This window comes from Neodiprion pinetum, chromosome 1 (assembly GCF_021155775.2).
Source record: "Neodiprion pinetum isolate iyNeoPine1 chromosome 1, iyNeoPine1.2, whole genome shotgun sequence".
Classification (NCBI taxonomy): Eukaryota; Metazoa; Arthropoda; class Insecta; order Hymenoptera; family Diprionidae; genus Neodiprion; species Neodiprion pinetum.
In genome coordinates this window covers 3039362-3056213 of record NC_060232.1, presented here as the reverse complement: position 1 = coordinate 3056213, position 16852 = coordinate 3039362, and the positions used below count along the sequence as shown (strand labels likewise).

At 47.4% G+C, this 16852-nt stretch overlaps 1 protein-coding gene across 4 annotated transcripts in view; it reads right to left on the bottom strand.

Annotated features, from left to right (window-relative positions):
* Ubx (ultrabithorax) overlaps nt 1–16528 on the bottom strand; it is a 119152-nt gene extending 102624 nt beyond the window's left edge. For all 4 annotated transcript variants that reach the window (XM_046624120.2, XM_046623951.2, XM_046624212.2 and 1 more), the window contains exon 1: nt 14600–16528. In XM_046624120.2, the coding sequence (XP_046480076.1) occupies nt 14600–15272 (673 nt within the window). In that variant the 5' untranslated portion in view covers nt 15273–16528. The remainder of the gene's footprint in view (nt 1–14599) is intronic.
* Nucleotides 16529–16852: the final 324 nt, after the last annotated feature.

The following is a 16852-nucleotide window of genomic DNA, read 5'->3' as shown; positions in this document are numbered from 1 at the left end:
CATCTAAATGAGACAGAAAACGACCATTAGGGAAGGTGTTACGAGGAGATAGTAGCCTTGTGACAAAACGTCACGTATACGTGTATAACATACGCCCATATATGTTTTATATACACTCAACAATCTGCGCTATTCTAATTTTCGTAACTCGCTAGCTCCGCGATATTCGTTATACGTGGATTTTTACACACCGCGGTAAAGTTTGCTAGCTATTTTTTGATCGAACTAAAATATTCATTCTTTTTCAAATCCTCTCGCGATTGGGAATAAAAAATATCAAACTCGTATTGTTCGCGGAAACTGATTCGTAATACCGCGACATTCAGCTATCAAAAATCAAACGTATAACTTAACGCGTTTTATACAGGTACATACGTACACACAGGTGTGTATAGGATACCTGCCTACGGTATAAACGCGGTGAGAACGACGCACGCGTGGTATGCACCCAACTCTCTTGACCCATAAAATATCTATACGAAACAAGTTCCTATGCCGGTTCTCCTTCTATAGGACGGGTATGACTGGTGTCCGCCCCGTAACGCCGTAGAGATTAAAATTACTTCACATTGTGCGAGATCTTGGATATGTGTAACGGAAGAGAAGACGGTTTTTTTTCACTATTTGTCGTTTTCTTTTTCTTTTCTTTGCTTACTTATCTTTCCAGAGAATTTGGCTTAATCGTATTCGCCCGGCCGATTCCGTTGCAGTTATATTTATGGTCAATCGAACAGCCGCGATGAATGCGTATAAATTATCCCGTATTACACGATAATGTTGCAGCGTCTGTTTGCGAGGCACAGATTTATGTTCTGCGACAAATCTTCAATCACTGTAAACTACGTCGCGTGCGAGGCTCGGATGAGAATCTCACCTATAGGTGTTCATTTTGCATAACCGATGGATGTATGTACATGTATCATAGACTTGCCGTAAGAGGCAGCAAAAATCTTTGTCTACCTATTTAAGATTCAGATGTTCGTTAAATACACGATTCGGAGACATGGGCTATCTGCGCAGCGAAATCGTGATACATAAGACGCTACCGGTTATTATAATATACGCGTATAAACACCGCATGATAGCGACTCGCGGTTCGATCATCGTGCAGAAAATATTGTACAATATGATGTGACTTGAATAATTTGTCCTACGACAAAGTAAAAGATGAATATATATATATATAAAGAGAGAAAGAAAAGAAAGAAAAACGAAATTTAAAAAAAAACTGCTCGGAACAAGAAAAAAATCAGCCAATACCGGAATCGGGGGGAAAAAAAAATAGGCGATGAAAAAAGTGACCGAGAACCAGATCAAGATCGCGACCTCAAACCTCATCCGAGCTGGTATTAAAGTTCAGGCTTGTGTTGTCTCGCCCACGCCGCTATTTCGAAGAGAATCTCCTCTCCTCTCCTCTCTTCTCCTCTCCGTGAGCTGGGTATAAATATGGGTACCTAATACCGACGCGGTGCAGGATATAACCTTTGAGCAGTCCGTGGTCACCGATAAAATATATATACGCGCGTGTCTTCGAAGGGCTCCGGTTATTCGGCGGGGCCCTTCGATCAAGAGGATCCAAGCTCCGGCGAGCTTCGGCGTTGCAGGATCGAGCTCCGCGTCCCCGGTAAAGGAGAAATAAGATCTGGCGGGTGTATTAGCATACGATTGGCACCGTCCGTCTTAATGCTACAGCTCGGGCCGCGAGCTTTATTTCCCTGCTACGGACTCTGCCTCTGCCTTACCGAGTGTTTATGTCCGTGTTTCCCAAAGCTGGTTTGCAGCGCACGCGCCACCGAATCGCGGATCTTCTTTACACGGTTTTTGGCAGGAACTAAACGCGTTCGCCAAAAGCAGACTCAGTTCGCGGTTCTCCGTCGGTCACGAAAAATTTTCATTCTCATTCGAAAATCGTTAGAAGTTTATAGAAGTGAGAGACGAGTTTCCTCGTAAGTCGGAGACGTCTCGTATCAGTTCATCGTCAGTCTCGTTTTTCCCTTTTTCTTGCTTTCACCCTCTTTCCGCGTAATTTTGTAACGATCCGCGACGATCATCGCGATATTATTCACGCTGCAACGTATCCACGTAAGCTACTCGGGACTGTTCTTCTAAGGACGATCATTGAATAACGACTGCGGGGCTTGAGTATTTTCAATCCCTGGACGTGATTAAATTACACCGCCCGAAAGCGTTGTTATATCGGTTCGTATTATGGATTATAGCTGCACATTGCCCTCAGGTTCGCGCAGCGCTATACATCAGCGAAAATCGTCCGTCGGCTGCAGCGGAGGTGTTGAAGCGCCTCGGTCGAAGGATAACTAAAGAGTCTCACGAGGTATCCGGCAAACAAGACCAGTCAGAAATAACAATTTGGAATTTGTTTGAGGAGCCGCGATTCGACCGGACGCGCTCATCGGTCTTTGCCGCGTTTTTTTCAACGGCAATAACAAACAAATATTAGGATTCGCAAGGCGAGAACTGATCAATCGGCTGCATATCTCGAACGCAAGGGTGAACCGACCGGTGATTTATGTCCGCGTACGATGCGTCGGTGGTTTCAGTGACGGGAACGCGGATTTCTCTATGCGTCCACGCGTATGCCTGCATCGGAGGGAAGAAGAAGTGTCTTCGGTCGGAGAAGAAGGTCTACATCACGAGAAATCGAGAATGATTTACCGAGTATCCGGATGAGCGATGGAGTCGCGCAAAACTCGATCGCTGCATAAGATGGCTATCCAGTCCGACTCGAGTTTCCAGCGACGTCGAGACGCGGTCCGAGTGCCTGCAGGCCGGTATTTCTATCCCCCTTGGATTTCACCGAGGGGTTGTTGGCCTGCGGGACGTTATGTCACATCGCGAGGTTCGCGGCATGAACGGACTCTCGAGGCGTCGAGACGGCCGGCGTCTCTTGAGCTTTTACGAAGTTCGATTCTTTGTCCGTCTCGATTCACGGACGCTAACAAGAGAGCGTGTAGCACAAACACGAGAGAACGCTCTGCAGCTCGACGGATAAGCCCCAAATTCGGTGGTTCGGTTTGATTTACAGCCACGACCTTCGGCTGCCGCAATAAAATTCATTGCCCCTAATTAACGTTACGAAAGTTTAAAACGACGATCGAACCAGCGGGCATATAATACTCACGGACCTCGGTATTATACGGGAGGTGTATATATATACATGAATATACGTATACGTATATATCGCTCACGAAACGAAACACAACCAGCATGGTGTGGTACGTACTATACGTATACATAGACCCATTTCCGCCGGGTGAGCCGCTGTTGTACACGTTATAATATCTTAGGTATACCTGCCCGGTATCACGTGCCTCCGCGTTTAGGCCTCGATAGGGATAAAAAAGACTAGGCTACGCAAGAAAAGCGAGGTAATCGAGAACGGGGCGAAGGAACCGAACAAAATGAAGAAAAATAAGAAGAAGAAGAAGAAGAAGAAGAAGAACGTTAGAGTTGAGAAAAAATATTAATAAGGAGAGAAAAATGAAAAAAACAATTAAAAACATTCCAAAGCATGAAACCGCGCGAGTATATTACAACGTATGTACGCAGTTTCCAGAGGCTGATCGACGTTTCGCAACATCCTCGTGCCCACGCTTATAATAGGCTCGTTCGAAACGAGGGTCAAAAATCTACGACAACTTTGTCTCCGTGGTTCCGTTAGTACAGTTTTTGGCTGGACGCGATGAATTGTCGAAACAGAGAAAAGTGTGACATCGGCTCGCGAGGCTTACGATTCCTGCACGTGCCCGAGTAGACACTAAAGCATACGGACGGCGATACCCGGCCGTAAATATCGGGGAGCCAACTTGAGACTCCCGGACGTGTTAATGCCATGCGAGGACGGCGCATGCAGCCTTTGCGACGACGGATGCACCCAGCCTTTCAGTCCTGAGACCGGGCTGGGCTGGGCGATCGGCTTCCTCGATCGAATACATGAATGGAAATGAAACGGAGAAACTGTTATATCAACATCGTCCCGCGACTCTCGAGATTATTATATAGGAGAAAACTTTCCCAAAGACACACTTGAATTATGATACGATTGATCGGTATCGTCAACGACCGAGTTTCTCGATAATCGGCACGATTTTTAATCATTTACACACTCTTTCTCTCTCTCTCTGTCTTTCCCTTCCTTTACATCTACCGTTATGTTGTATTATTAACACCGCCGATTTTTCCTCTCTTACAGTGTCGCGTCACCGAACTACGAAACGTAGCACCGACTCGCGACGAGCGAAAGATGCGACAAGACTGAGGCGAAAAAGCAAATGCCCCGAACTTTTTGGAGGTAAGAATAACTGTAACTGTTATTTCCATTGTATCCGAAAGAAACTGGACGACCGTTTTACGACTTGTCCCCGTTAAAAAAAGGCAACTAACGGTCCACGCGGTTTGACTGTGCAGACGGTTTATAGGCGGGAGCTGGAATTGAGGTTCGGGGCTTAGCGGCTATCCGTACCTTGAGACACGTCGCTTAGAGCTTGTACGGCTTGTATTTCGGGGATGCGGACGGGCACGGAACGTGACTACGGAAACGGCAGTGTCGATTTTATTGCACCGCACCCCTCGGTGGCCTTGTCGCAGGTTCTTACTTCGAGGAGAATCGTCCTCCGTCCGTGTAATAATCGTGAGTATACCTAACGATCCTGCAAGCCTGGAAATAAGATCAGGTTTGCATCCTGCGGGCGAACGATTTTCCCGGCATCTAGACAGTCGAGGCTTGAATTTACCTGTACCTGCGCATAACGCTATTCCAGTTGACGGGATCGTCCGCTATACGACTATTAAATCTAAAGACCAGTTCAACCGGATTAAAGCGTGTTCGACTTGGCGTTAAGTCAGGGAAGAGGCTACTTGACTTCCCACTGAAACTAATTCGGTATAATTAAAAGAAAGGGAAGGAGGGGGGGGGGGGGGGGGGGGGAAAGGCCGTGGATTAAATATAAATGGTGAAAAAAGAAAAAGAAATACGTAAATAAATAATTGAGAAACATGAACAGAGCAACGAAACAAACAGGTGTACGTAGGTATTTATCAACGCGCTCGTAGACTCGATCAACGTGTATAATTATACAATATACACGTTCGTAAGAAGTGCGGCAATTATCATTATCGCACGTAACGTATTCCGTGCGTGGTGAAATAGTAAAAACGTGTAAGAGGAACCGATCGATAAAATACCCGAATCGATCTCCACTGTCTTTACATGCATCCCGTATAAATGTTATTGAATACGTGTCAAGAATCGAATTCGGAAGTTAGATATCGGGCGCATACGTAATATGGTCTGAAAGAAACCACTAGTGGAGGGTGATGAAAGGTTCCTCGGTTATGTGTATAAATAATTAATCATCGTCGAGGTAATAAAAACGCAAAATATTACAAGGCAAAGCAGCGACGGATATAATGTTCGTGTAATGTGCTCCTTGTCGTTCTAATGGACGTCAACGAGGCAATAAAAACGTCGATAAAAAAATCCGTCATAATTTTTATTCGCGGTTCGACGAAACGACTCGTTTAAAGGATGCGGCGATGCTATGCAATTCGATGCGAGACCTTCGTGCCCTCGTATTTACCGCCTACCCAAGGTACGTACCTTTTACCGTCGCCCTTCGGAGGTCAAACGGGTTATTCGTCGCTTCGTTACATCACGCACTCTCACAGAGCAAAAACAGGAAAATCAACGTCTTCGATCGACGATCGGCCCGATTGAATTCCGCGTAAGCGAGTTTCGATTAGTCACTTTTGCGAGGTTTGCTGCGGATTGTTTTTATTCTTTACAGTTTGGTAGATGAAACACCGGAGAAACCCTGCGAAGATTTTTATTGCTTACAAACATGTATATGCGATATTGCTCAATGTAGACGGTAATAAATTTTACAATTTATTGCTGAATTTTTTTTCGATTCGAATTATGGTATGAGTATAATGATCATTCAATACCTAACAGTTGTCATTAATTCATACTCATATCTTATTCTGGCTCGTTAAATATTACAACGACACTGTCTCTGACCTCTGGAATATTATGTCATAACTGTACGTAATTACTGCAGATTATACTGTGCAAGCTGTTCAATCGGCAAAATTTTACATCTAACCTGAAATTTAATCAGTCCACTATCTTTTTTTCAAATTTCTCAATGACCACACTAACGACGATATAAATCAACGGAAATACGTCAGTTTGGAGTAACGGTTGTATTACGAGTCTTTGATGGTGTATGTGTAACGATTTTTAAGATAACAGTCTCGCGCGAATTATATTCCTAGTGAGAAAAGGAGAAAATGAATCTTTGAAAAAATGACATCTTCATAAAGTGTTTGCTTTTGCCTGAAAGTCTGCATGAATTCTTTCGAAAAGGCGCGCACGTGGTGCACGAAAGGAAATGAATACCGTAAACAAGGTGATTTCACACGCCATTCTGCGTCTGCCAAAAAAGCCATTGAGGTACTTCTCTACACGCAACTTTTCAATACGGTTTTACCCATAGCGAGTTATCGCTCATCGCCGCGATCGATGGACATTTTTATGTATATTCGCATGCGGGGAACTTTGGCAACGTTGTGTTTTTATACACTTTAGATTCGCGTGCCCACCCATCTAACGTCCCCGAGTATAAGTCGAGAATACAAGTTAAACCTTTGTTTGTACTTTTTTTCTTTCGCCGCATCCATATGATCGACGACGACGCTTTCGCGTCTTTCTCATCTCGTCGAGGATTTCGCCCCGCGACTGAAGCTCGCCGAGGCTTCAAAAAGTCTCCTTCTCCGACTTCGTTTGAGGAATAAATTTTACGGGAAGGGGAAATTAATTAGCATGAACGTATCGCGCAGGTACGTAAACCTGGGCCGCTGTCGAAATTTCCTAATTATGGAAAATAGCTTACGCGGGCAAAGACAAAAGTTTATATTCTTATCTACGGATCAGCGTGTATTATACATGTATAAGAGGATCGTGGGTGTATAATAAATTTCATTATAATACCCTCATGTGTTTTCTCATAGATATGTATATAAAATTAACGGCGCACAAGCCGGGCGCCTTCATATAAACTCGGTTATAAGATCCAATTGTTTCACCGTTTCCTGAATGCATTAAGAATATTCAAATTTGATATTACATGCCATCTTCTCTTGCCGATCTCCCGTCTATAAATTTTCGTGATTTTACTGCCCAATTCTTTCATTCCGAGTTCTGCTCGATCTTTTTTTTCTTTTTTTTTTTCTTCCTCTTCTTTTCATTTTTCGTTTACTTCTTTTCAGTTTTTTTCGTAATTCTGGTAAGCAGATACGAAGACGGTGAGAATCGTGCGCATAATTTTACAGCGTGGATACGGTATAGCGGTAATTTAGCCGGTGGAAGGTTAGTCTTGAGACCGCGACCTTTTAACGGTAGTGGGCACTTCTGAAAGAAGATAATTGCGCCGAACGTCGGTTGAGCAACGTCGCTAAGCATTCCGTAGTCAGGTTTTAAACTCTCGGGGTGGCAGGTGCTAGACGTAATGGCCGACCATCGGGGGCAGGCAAAACCGGGAACTTGGCGCAGGTCTGTATCCAGCTAGAAACGGCCATAAGTTACGCGCGGGAACCAAGAAATCAATTAGCGGACGCGGTAGCTGTATAACGAATCCTCTTCTTTTTTTCTTCCTCTCCAAATTTAGTTTATAATTGTTTATTTCATTTTCTCACATCTTCCCTACTCTCCGCGGTATGCCTAACTCCTGTTTTTTTTTCTTCTTTTTAATCCTTTTTCACACATTTAATCATCTATTTTGTCGAACGATAGTTAAATTCCGACGACGTTAACCTCGTTTGACGGATGTTACAACGATACTCAAATTAAACGACTCGACTCGGCAGCGGACTTCTTTTTCTCGTCTTCCGTTTCAGTTTTGTCGCGTCACCAACGTTGATCGCCAAAGCATCTCGAAAACTGTGATTTCTACATTCCATTTGTGGATGTGTAATTCGTCTGCAGATGGAAAACTTGGAATATTCACTTATCTCGAAATTTTTTTAGGCCTGCTGTTCCCGTTAAACCGATATTTTCTCATACGAATTACTTATACAAGTATCACGAATCTGACACATTCGTTAAGTGAAAGTTTTTCCAACTGTGACAATTTAAATCTTACTTCTTAATCTGTTGGTTATTCAAATTTTATCACCGTCTCCTATTTTCATCTATGTATATTGTATATGTATATGTACATATATATATGAGGCATTCCACACCAAACTGACCTAAAAATCAAACCTGTGGTTAATAAAATCTAAACATCAGTGAAAAATGTTTTTTTTTTAAATTTTTTTTTTTTTTATACACTCTACACCATACTTAAAAATGAGTGAAATCGCCGATGGCGAGGGTCGGACGTAGGTCGGTTTGGGGTGGAATTCCTACGATTCACGTATTTTACTAGCTTTCAACTTCCCGGTGCTTCGCCTTATACTTGCATCAGTTGCATAAATTTAACGCTTGGCAAAAGAATAACATCGACTCGGTATCGAAGCATAAACGGGCAATTTCATTGCGTAATATTCAGTGCAAGATCTGTTTTCATTGAAAACAATAGGTAGATTGTTTCCTCCACTTTCCAAGATCCTAGTAATACACGGATATATCTGACGTATCTTTCCGCTAGCATTAGCACGCGAGTTATACAGACACGATTATCGCCAACAGATAAAGACATATTCAGTTCCGAATTAATAAATTACAGGGTTCGGGATGCCGCTACTTGTAATTATCACTACCGAAACCAGATAACGATGGGAATAAGAAGGAGAATAGACAGAGAAGAACAAAACTGAGTTATTGTACGTGCCGAGCGTCAAACATTTCCATTCGTGTTAGTATTATAAATGACTATGGTTGTACAACATCTGTTAAGTGTGCGTACAACGGTGGTCGATATACCTAATTACGCGAAAGTCGAACACCTCAAAAGCCTGGGCGCACCTTGTCTACATCGATAATTCTTACCCTAACTCCTGCCAATGCTACCGCAGTGCAGGTAATAAAGACCGGATAAAATACGACCATTTCCTATGCATTACATAGCAGTAAACGTACGTTGAATTTTTTTATAGAGTAGGTATTATTATTACGATGAAAAATAAAAACGTTTGTATTAATGACCGCGTGTGTTGAGAAATTTATCAATTCACAGCTCGGTCTTCCGTAAGTACATAATAACTCTATCAGATTTCGAGGTGCTTTTTGGCGCTAGTTCTTCGGAACGATTATACTTTGATAACATAGATTCAAGGAATGCCGGAAAATAAAACCTTTCGTTAAAAGTGTGATATATTATACCGGTGAAGTAAGTTCCGGCGATGGATTTTGCGACCGCAGAAGAGTCAAGCGAGTGTTTAGTTGCTGGGATTAAATTATGTATTCAATCTCTCATCTGCGACCTATTGTAACAAACTATGAGGCGAGGACGTGAGTGAAATAAATGTGGCCGAGCATCTGTTGGATTTATCGAATAGGTGAACAATCACATTCGAGATTAAAGCAGCGGTGCCAAGTGCTCGAAGAATTCGCTGCATGAATCGGCGATATTTATCGTTCGAATTTTGACGTTAACACTTGATGATGAGCGAACAGCCCACGTGAGATATTTGCGTGGGCAGCGGAGAGAGAGTCGGTCGTCCATCGACGGATATGGGCCGGGGCCGAAAACGGGCCTAATGTTTTCCGAGCGGATGATATAAGCGGGCGTCCCTCCTCGGAGGAGTCGTGAGGAGCGAAGTCGGGCGTCAAACTCATCCGGACTCACAGCTGCGATCGGGTCCTGGTCCCATCGGAGGGGGACGCCGGTCCCAAGAGAGAGGGAGAGAGAGAGAGAGAGATCGACGCGTACGCCCCGAGTATCGGGCCCGGGCGATGGTCGCCGGTCTTTGCTTGTTTTCTAAATTATGCCGAGCGATAGAGGAATTAATGGGCATTTTGACCCGCCACCCGAGTTTGAAAATCGGCTCTTTCAACGCGGCGATTGCGAGTCCTTTTTTCCGCCGCGGAGACGGAAATTAGGGTTGTGAAATTGGAGCCAGTTCGTTACAGCTTGGTCGCATCATGCCGACGACGCGTAGCTTCGCTGCGACGCAGGAATGATTCTCGTAAGATAGAAGCCCCGGTTATTGTCGACGGTAATTAATTAACGCTGGATAGATCTTATCGACCGGATCTGGATGTGTGTACGCTGTACGTTGTGTACGTTGTGCGTATGTGCACGTACGCCTGGGTTTGTGTGTGCGTGCACGTACCTATTTTAACAACGCTCAATAATTTACTACTCATTACAAATTCCGGCTGCCTCAGCCTGTAAGTACGCGGATGGCAATAAATCTCCCCAAAGCAAGCCGCCTGCTTCTCTTTACGTATTAACTGTGCAACACCGAGTATCGGTGAGTCGAGCTACCCGAACAGGGGCTGGACTGACAGATAAGGCAAAAGAAGAATATTCTAGAAAAGAGGGAGAATCGGAAAGGTGAACATCGAGTTCCATTCTTTAATCATCGCGCCTGCAGACGGCGTAGTTCCTGTTTAACCATGCAGCTATGCCCAACTATGTTAGAAGTTCACCAACAGATTTCAATTAGATGAGTTTATACTTTTATTGCCGACACGTACGCGTTGAATAGTCGCTACAAAAGTAGAGAAGTAGAGGAAGGGAAAAAAATCTCTTGCACATACATATCCATATGCATTATAAAATACTTTTGCATATTTCCGGACGTGCATAATCGTTAAAGAATCTTCCGGAACAGCTGCTGGAAGATTCCTCCTCGATAAAATGTTGAATGAGGTGCAAATCGAGCATTCCTACTAAAGCTCAACCGGTCATCGCCGATGCGCACTTGATCTCTGATAAGGAGGTGAATGGAATCCGGAAATGCGAAGGATATTGTACTCGGCAATTAGCGATGTTCCCAAATCTGCCGGCATGATCTGACAAAAAGAAAGGGAATCGTAACCTTGATTCACGCTCGTGAAACCTTTAATATTTCCATATGTATATATACGTACCTATGACAATGAAACGAAAACTAGCTTGGCATATTTGACGAATTTGTTCCTTTTTGCAGGGCTGAATGCGGCGCGAGGAATTCAGTTCCAATGGAATCCAAGAGCACCATTGGCTCCGAATGGCTAATCATTTTGAAATCAAACCGGCGCTGCCGATACCTACACCACCTACGGGGTAGAGACCTGCATTACTGGAGGGCCGCCCGGACCGCGACGCGCGGTCGGAAAAGGTCGGTAGCGGGTAGCGACGAGAGTGGGAGAAGATGGTTGAGGGGTTGAAACGAGGCAAGCTGCGATTTCGCCGTCGTAAACGTCAGCGTTATACGATTACAGCGCTGTTCGTTGCTGGTTTATATTGAACGAGGCGACTCCCAGAGGTAAACCCGTGGCACAACACCTCCTTCTCTCACTTTTCTCTATCCTTATCCATCCCGTCTGCTTCTCTGCCTCCGTCCCATTCTCTTCATATGTATATATACACGCGGCAAAGTCCGACGATATCCCAACCTAAAGCTCTCGGAAGTCGTTCGTAATCAGGGTTTCTTTGCCTTTCACACATTTACACCTGTCAATTTAGGCTATAAAAATTCTCCTTTGATACTCGAATCTTTTGTTTTTTATCTGTTTTGGCGTCGTTGTCGTACCGTTTTTCATTTATTAACAATGTCTGTCCGTTCAGATCGACTCGAGGTCATTGCTGGATGGATATCGCAGTGCTCGACCGCAAGCTGAACGAGAAGCAGAGAGGACAACCGCGTGGCATTTACGCGGGAAACCAGCAGCGATTGTCACGAGATTCTCACAGCTATGCTCCGCTCCGCGTGTCCATTCATTCCCGTGTGGGTACCGATCCTCATCCCGTTGCGACTTTATGCGACATCGTCACGAGACTGAGAAGCTGCTTTTTCTTTACGACGCGAGCAATGGAGAGAAAGAGAGCAAAGGAGAAACGAGAGTCACTCGCTCGTAGGGCATGCGGGACACGCGGTGGGTAGTAACTTTTTTCACGTACTCTTACAATCAGTAATCGATTAGCGACTCGAGCTGAGAAACAATTCAATTCCGAAGAGAGTACCAGAGTACCAAGCGCGTCTCTCGGTCGCTGTGGCTGTTTATTTTGAGTTGACGTTATTCGTGTTCGAGTACGATTTATTCGCTCTCGGAAGAACGTCTTCTCACCTATAAATGACTGTAGATACCGAGGGTGAAAAGAATTGGCGGATGCGGTACGAGGTGTCGTACCACGAAGAGAAGAACGTTGAACAAGACTCTGCTAGAGTTTATCGAGGCCGCGTTCTTAATGTACTTTTAAAAAGGTAAATTCTCGAGGTCTGACGTGCATAACGAGGCACATTCTGGGACAGAGAAGTATATGTAGGGTAAATATAAGAGGCCTTCGCAGATAGCGCCCCCGTCCTCCAGTCTCACGCCCTCTAATTACCCTATAGATGTGCCATCGGGCCACCCTCAGGTTCTCGTTTTCGAGGGAAACATATCATAAATATAACTCGCATCTGGAAAGGTACGGTGAAAGTGATCGGGTGCTTCGTAAGACGGAGAAAGCTGCGTGTATTTCACCACTGGGACAAGGTAAGCGATTTTCCCGCGCAAATGGGCGACCAACCAAGGGCCATAGGCGATCCTCGCGTAACCTATCATCCGTTTCAGGACCTCTAGCTGTGAAAGGCACCCCTCATACACGCCTCTACACCGACATCTCAATCTACACGCCACGGAGTTTATGTGTTCGTGTATCGCAGACACACAGTCCGCTACCGTATACCTGCATCACGGTAGGTATAAGGTACGTTATACACCTTCCGACGTGTATAATGGGCGTACTTTATGTTCTCGCGTAGGGGCTGTCGAATAAAGTGGATTTTCAGTGGGGTCGACGAGATGGGCGTGAGCCCGCATACGCGTCATGTAAACTTTTCCGTTTTTTCCTTCCCTTCTTTTATTCGTTTTCAAATACACTACGGTCAGAGCGAACGCAGTCAAGGGGATTGGTTTCGCGACGACTATACCGTTCGTACTTTATATTTCCCCGTGTTTTCTGTCACCTCTATTCCTTGTTTTGTCCCAAATTTTCATGCTTATGTTGCTGGGCAACACAAGTTGCGAAAGTTTTATAATTTCAGATTACGGGCCTCACCCTGCGGGATGCAATAGCTACAGACAAATTTTTGCTTCGTATTGTCGAGTAAGATTCGTTTTTCTATATTCCAACCGCAGGCATTAAGTGTGGTCCAATTCCTGTGTCCAGCGCGGTGGTACAGGAAAAAAAGAATAAAAAAAATCCGAGGGCTTGAATCGGACCGCGGGAGGATGGAAAGGGAAGGAAACAATTCGGCGGCGCGGTTGCGGGACGGAGAGGCGTATAGAGAGGAGTCGAAAAGTGAGATCAAGTCGGGCTCTCGATACGCGTGTATGCGTGAGTGTGCGTGAATGTGGGATGAACACAGGTAAGCCTCGTGTAGCGGTGATTATTCCCATACTGGAAAAGAGGGAGAGAGAGAGAGAGAGAGAGAGAGAGAGAAGGACCGGACTCTCGGCCATCCAGCAGCGTACGTGTGACTGAGATCAGAGTATAAACAGCTGACTCCCGGAATTCAGGTTCCGGAGGGGTGAGTGGCAAGAGAAAGGCAGTTGAACGGTTGAACCCCCAATTGGACGCTTCGCGCCCTCATCCCCTGCATTGTGTACAATAGGCGTATTACACGTACCTACGTACACACGATGACATTTGTATACGAGCCCACGGAGCACTTATCTCCCGTGTATACACAAGGACCGTGCTTATGCAGGCGGCAATTTTACACGCACTTGACTCCGTTTTGCCGCCGTCTTAAGGGCCCGTCAATCCGCGGAGGTTTGCGTTACAGGACATGCGGGAAAATTGATATCGGATATTAAACGGTCTCACGGGAGGAAACTTTTTCTTGCGGATGAATCAAGCCGGTAGTTGGCAGGCGTAGTAGGTCGACCAGAGACCCAGAATTCAGACTAATTTACGATCAATTTATCTCCGGCACTGAATAGACACCCACGTCTAGTCTAGACGCGCCGATTGTTTTTATTGAGATTCAAAGTGGAGAATCTCGGTCAAACAAAATTCGGCCGTCGCGCAAGTATCCTGGCTATAGCGATTTGTCACGACGCGATTAGGTACGCGAAAGACAGACACAACCGCGCGTACATTCGCATACACAAATTACCCGGTTCGTCGCCTGGCTACTTTGAATTCACCGAGCAGGCGTTTTTGGTCCCCTGGTCTCTCTCCCTCTCCCTCTCTCTCTCTCTCTCTCTCTGTCTCTCTCTCTCTCTCTCTCTCTCTCTCTTTCTCTGCCGGCGAGTCTAACCGAGCGTGAGTCCACGTGCCTCGAAAGCCCCGAAGTGTGGGTATTGTACCTATACGGGGCAAGCACGTGTGCGATCTCTCCGACTAAGAACGGTCGCTCTTCACCCTTGCAGCTACTACTAGGTGGATCGGGACCGGTCGGCGAAAGGTCGGGGATGCAAATTGCGCGACAAACTCACCTGCTATGGCCATCCAGGGGTAGAAGGTGTGATTCGCGGCGGGTTGCTGATGGAGCTGGGTGGCGACCGGTTGGCTGGCCGCCGAGTTGAGGCTGCAGGTGTTCCAGGAGGAAGCTAACGATCTCGAGGAGCCGTTGTTGCCCGGACTCGAGGCAGGATCGCCTCCCACGAGGCTTCCGTAGCTTCCGACCCTCGTGCCCTCGGGTGTGCACGCGGAGGGCCTGACGACCGGGTTGCTCTGTCCGTTCGCCGCTGAGGTTGCCGACTGCCAAACGTCCTTGACGGCCGCCGCGGCCATCACGGCCGCATATCCGTTCTGGTGGGCCGACTGGTCCTGCTGTTTGCAGTCCTTCGCCGTCGAGGACGAGTAGGACGAGGTTGTGTGCTCCGGGGTCGACGAGTATATCTTGCAGGCCGTCGCGACGCTCGCGTCGTACGGCGAGTCCTGGGGTGGCCTGGTGTTCGTTCCGCCGCCGGGGTGGATGCCCAGGGAGGAGGACGTGTGATGATGGTGCTGGGTCGAGGCGTACGGCGACATCCCAAGGCCGAGCGGAAAGGTGCTGCGATAGGCAGCGGCTGCCGTTGCGGGGTCGTGGTGCTGGGCCCCGGCCCCGGTCTGGTGATGGTGGCTACCGTAGAAGCCACCGGCGGTCTGCTCGAAGTACGAGTTCATTATTCCTAGTATTTTGAATCACTTGCACTGGACACCCTCACTGGAAATATTAAACCCTCCCTCCACCAAGGCGAGAAAACGCCAGGGGACTTTGGTCCCGGCTAGAGGAATAGTCTGTACGGTCAGCTGTTCTCCACTCCTGAGTATAAGCTGGTACAACGGATCGCGACGGAATCGCGAGGCTCGACGGCTCTCTACGGAACCGCGATCGAACGAGGACAGGTGAACCAGATGAGCAAGGTGCGAAGGTGGCGGGGATTCCGTGAGGCAAGTAAGGACCGTTCAAGTGGCCGTAAAATTCACCGAGCGGTAGGGTCACGACCGAGATTTCGAGAGAGTCTCGGTGGCGTTTCGGCGGGCGCCCTCCGGTACTCAACGGGCCACTACGAGTGCCGATCAGGAATGGATACCATGACGCGTTTCTGGCGATTAGACGAGCGATCGGTGAACGGACGGCCGCGGTACCACGTTGCCGGCTGAGCCAGCACCCTGGTGCTGCAGTGGTTTGGAGGCAGAGGAGAGTCGCTCGACGCGGAGAGTGACGACCGTTAAATCGTAACGACGCAATAAAACCCGGCAATAAGACGGGCTATAAAAGTTGCCTCCTCGTCTTTGACTCTCTGGTAACCGCGACGCGGTGCGCCTGGCACGCGACCTTCGTCAAACGCCAGATTTCCCTCTCTTTCTCTATCTTTCCCTCTTTCTCTTCCTTCTTCTCTCTCCCTATCTATCTCTCCTTTTCCTCAACTCCTTTTCCTCACCCCCGCGATTACAATACACCCGATTCGTTTGACATTTCGGTCTGAAAGGTATTATAATATACAACAGGAAGTCCGCTGTCTATTATCGCATATAAAAACGGTGCTCGACTCAAGCACGCGGCAGGAGCGCAGGTGGCGCCCGTAGTTCCCCGTCTCTACTCGTTAATGTATACCGAACCCGTTGGTACCACCAGGCTGGGGTGTAAACCGCGTGAAACGAGATAAGGCCGCGCGACTCGGCGGTCGGAACTGCACTAGCACTCGGTCGAACGTGGTGGTGGATCGTTTACGCGGACTCGAGCGCGACTGGCGCGGCGCGCTCGTCCCTCCTTGTCGTGCCGCGTCGTTCCGTCCCGTTCTGTCCCCTGCGTGAGAGTCGGAGGCGGTGGAGGCGGCGGGCGGGCAGCGGCGGCAGCGGCGGCGGCGGCAGCGGCAGCGGCGTGTGCGGTGTACGCGAAATGCGGCAGCCTGGGAAGGGGATCGTAACTTGGCCACGGTATGCCGGTGCGGTGGTCCACGGCACACTGCTTTTCTCGCGCCCGGCGTACCGCCGCGCCACTCGGTACGTCCGCTCTTTCTCTCTCTCTCTTCCTTTCTCTCTCTCTTTCTCTCTCTCTCTCTCTCGCTCCTCCACAGCCCCCGGGACCCTCCCGTGGAAGAGGAAGGCGACCGTCCCGTCTCGCTCGCACGCGTGCCGCGCCCCCCTCCGCGTGTCCGGGCCGTCCCTCGACGCTGGATCTATCTCCCCCTCGGAAAGCTCGGGGCTGCTTACAGCGCCCCCTGTTGGCTACTCGAGAAACTCGGCGACGTGCCGCCGGA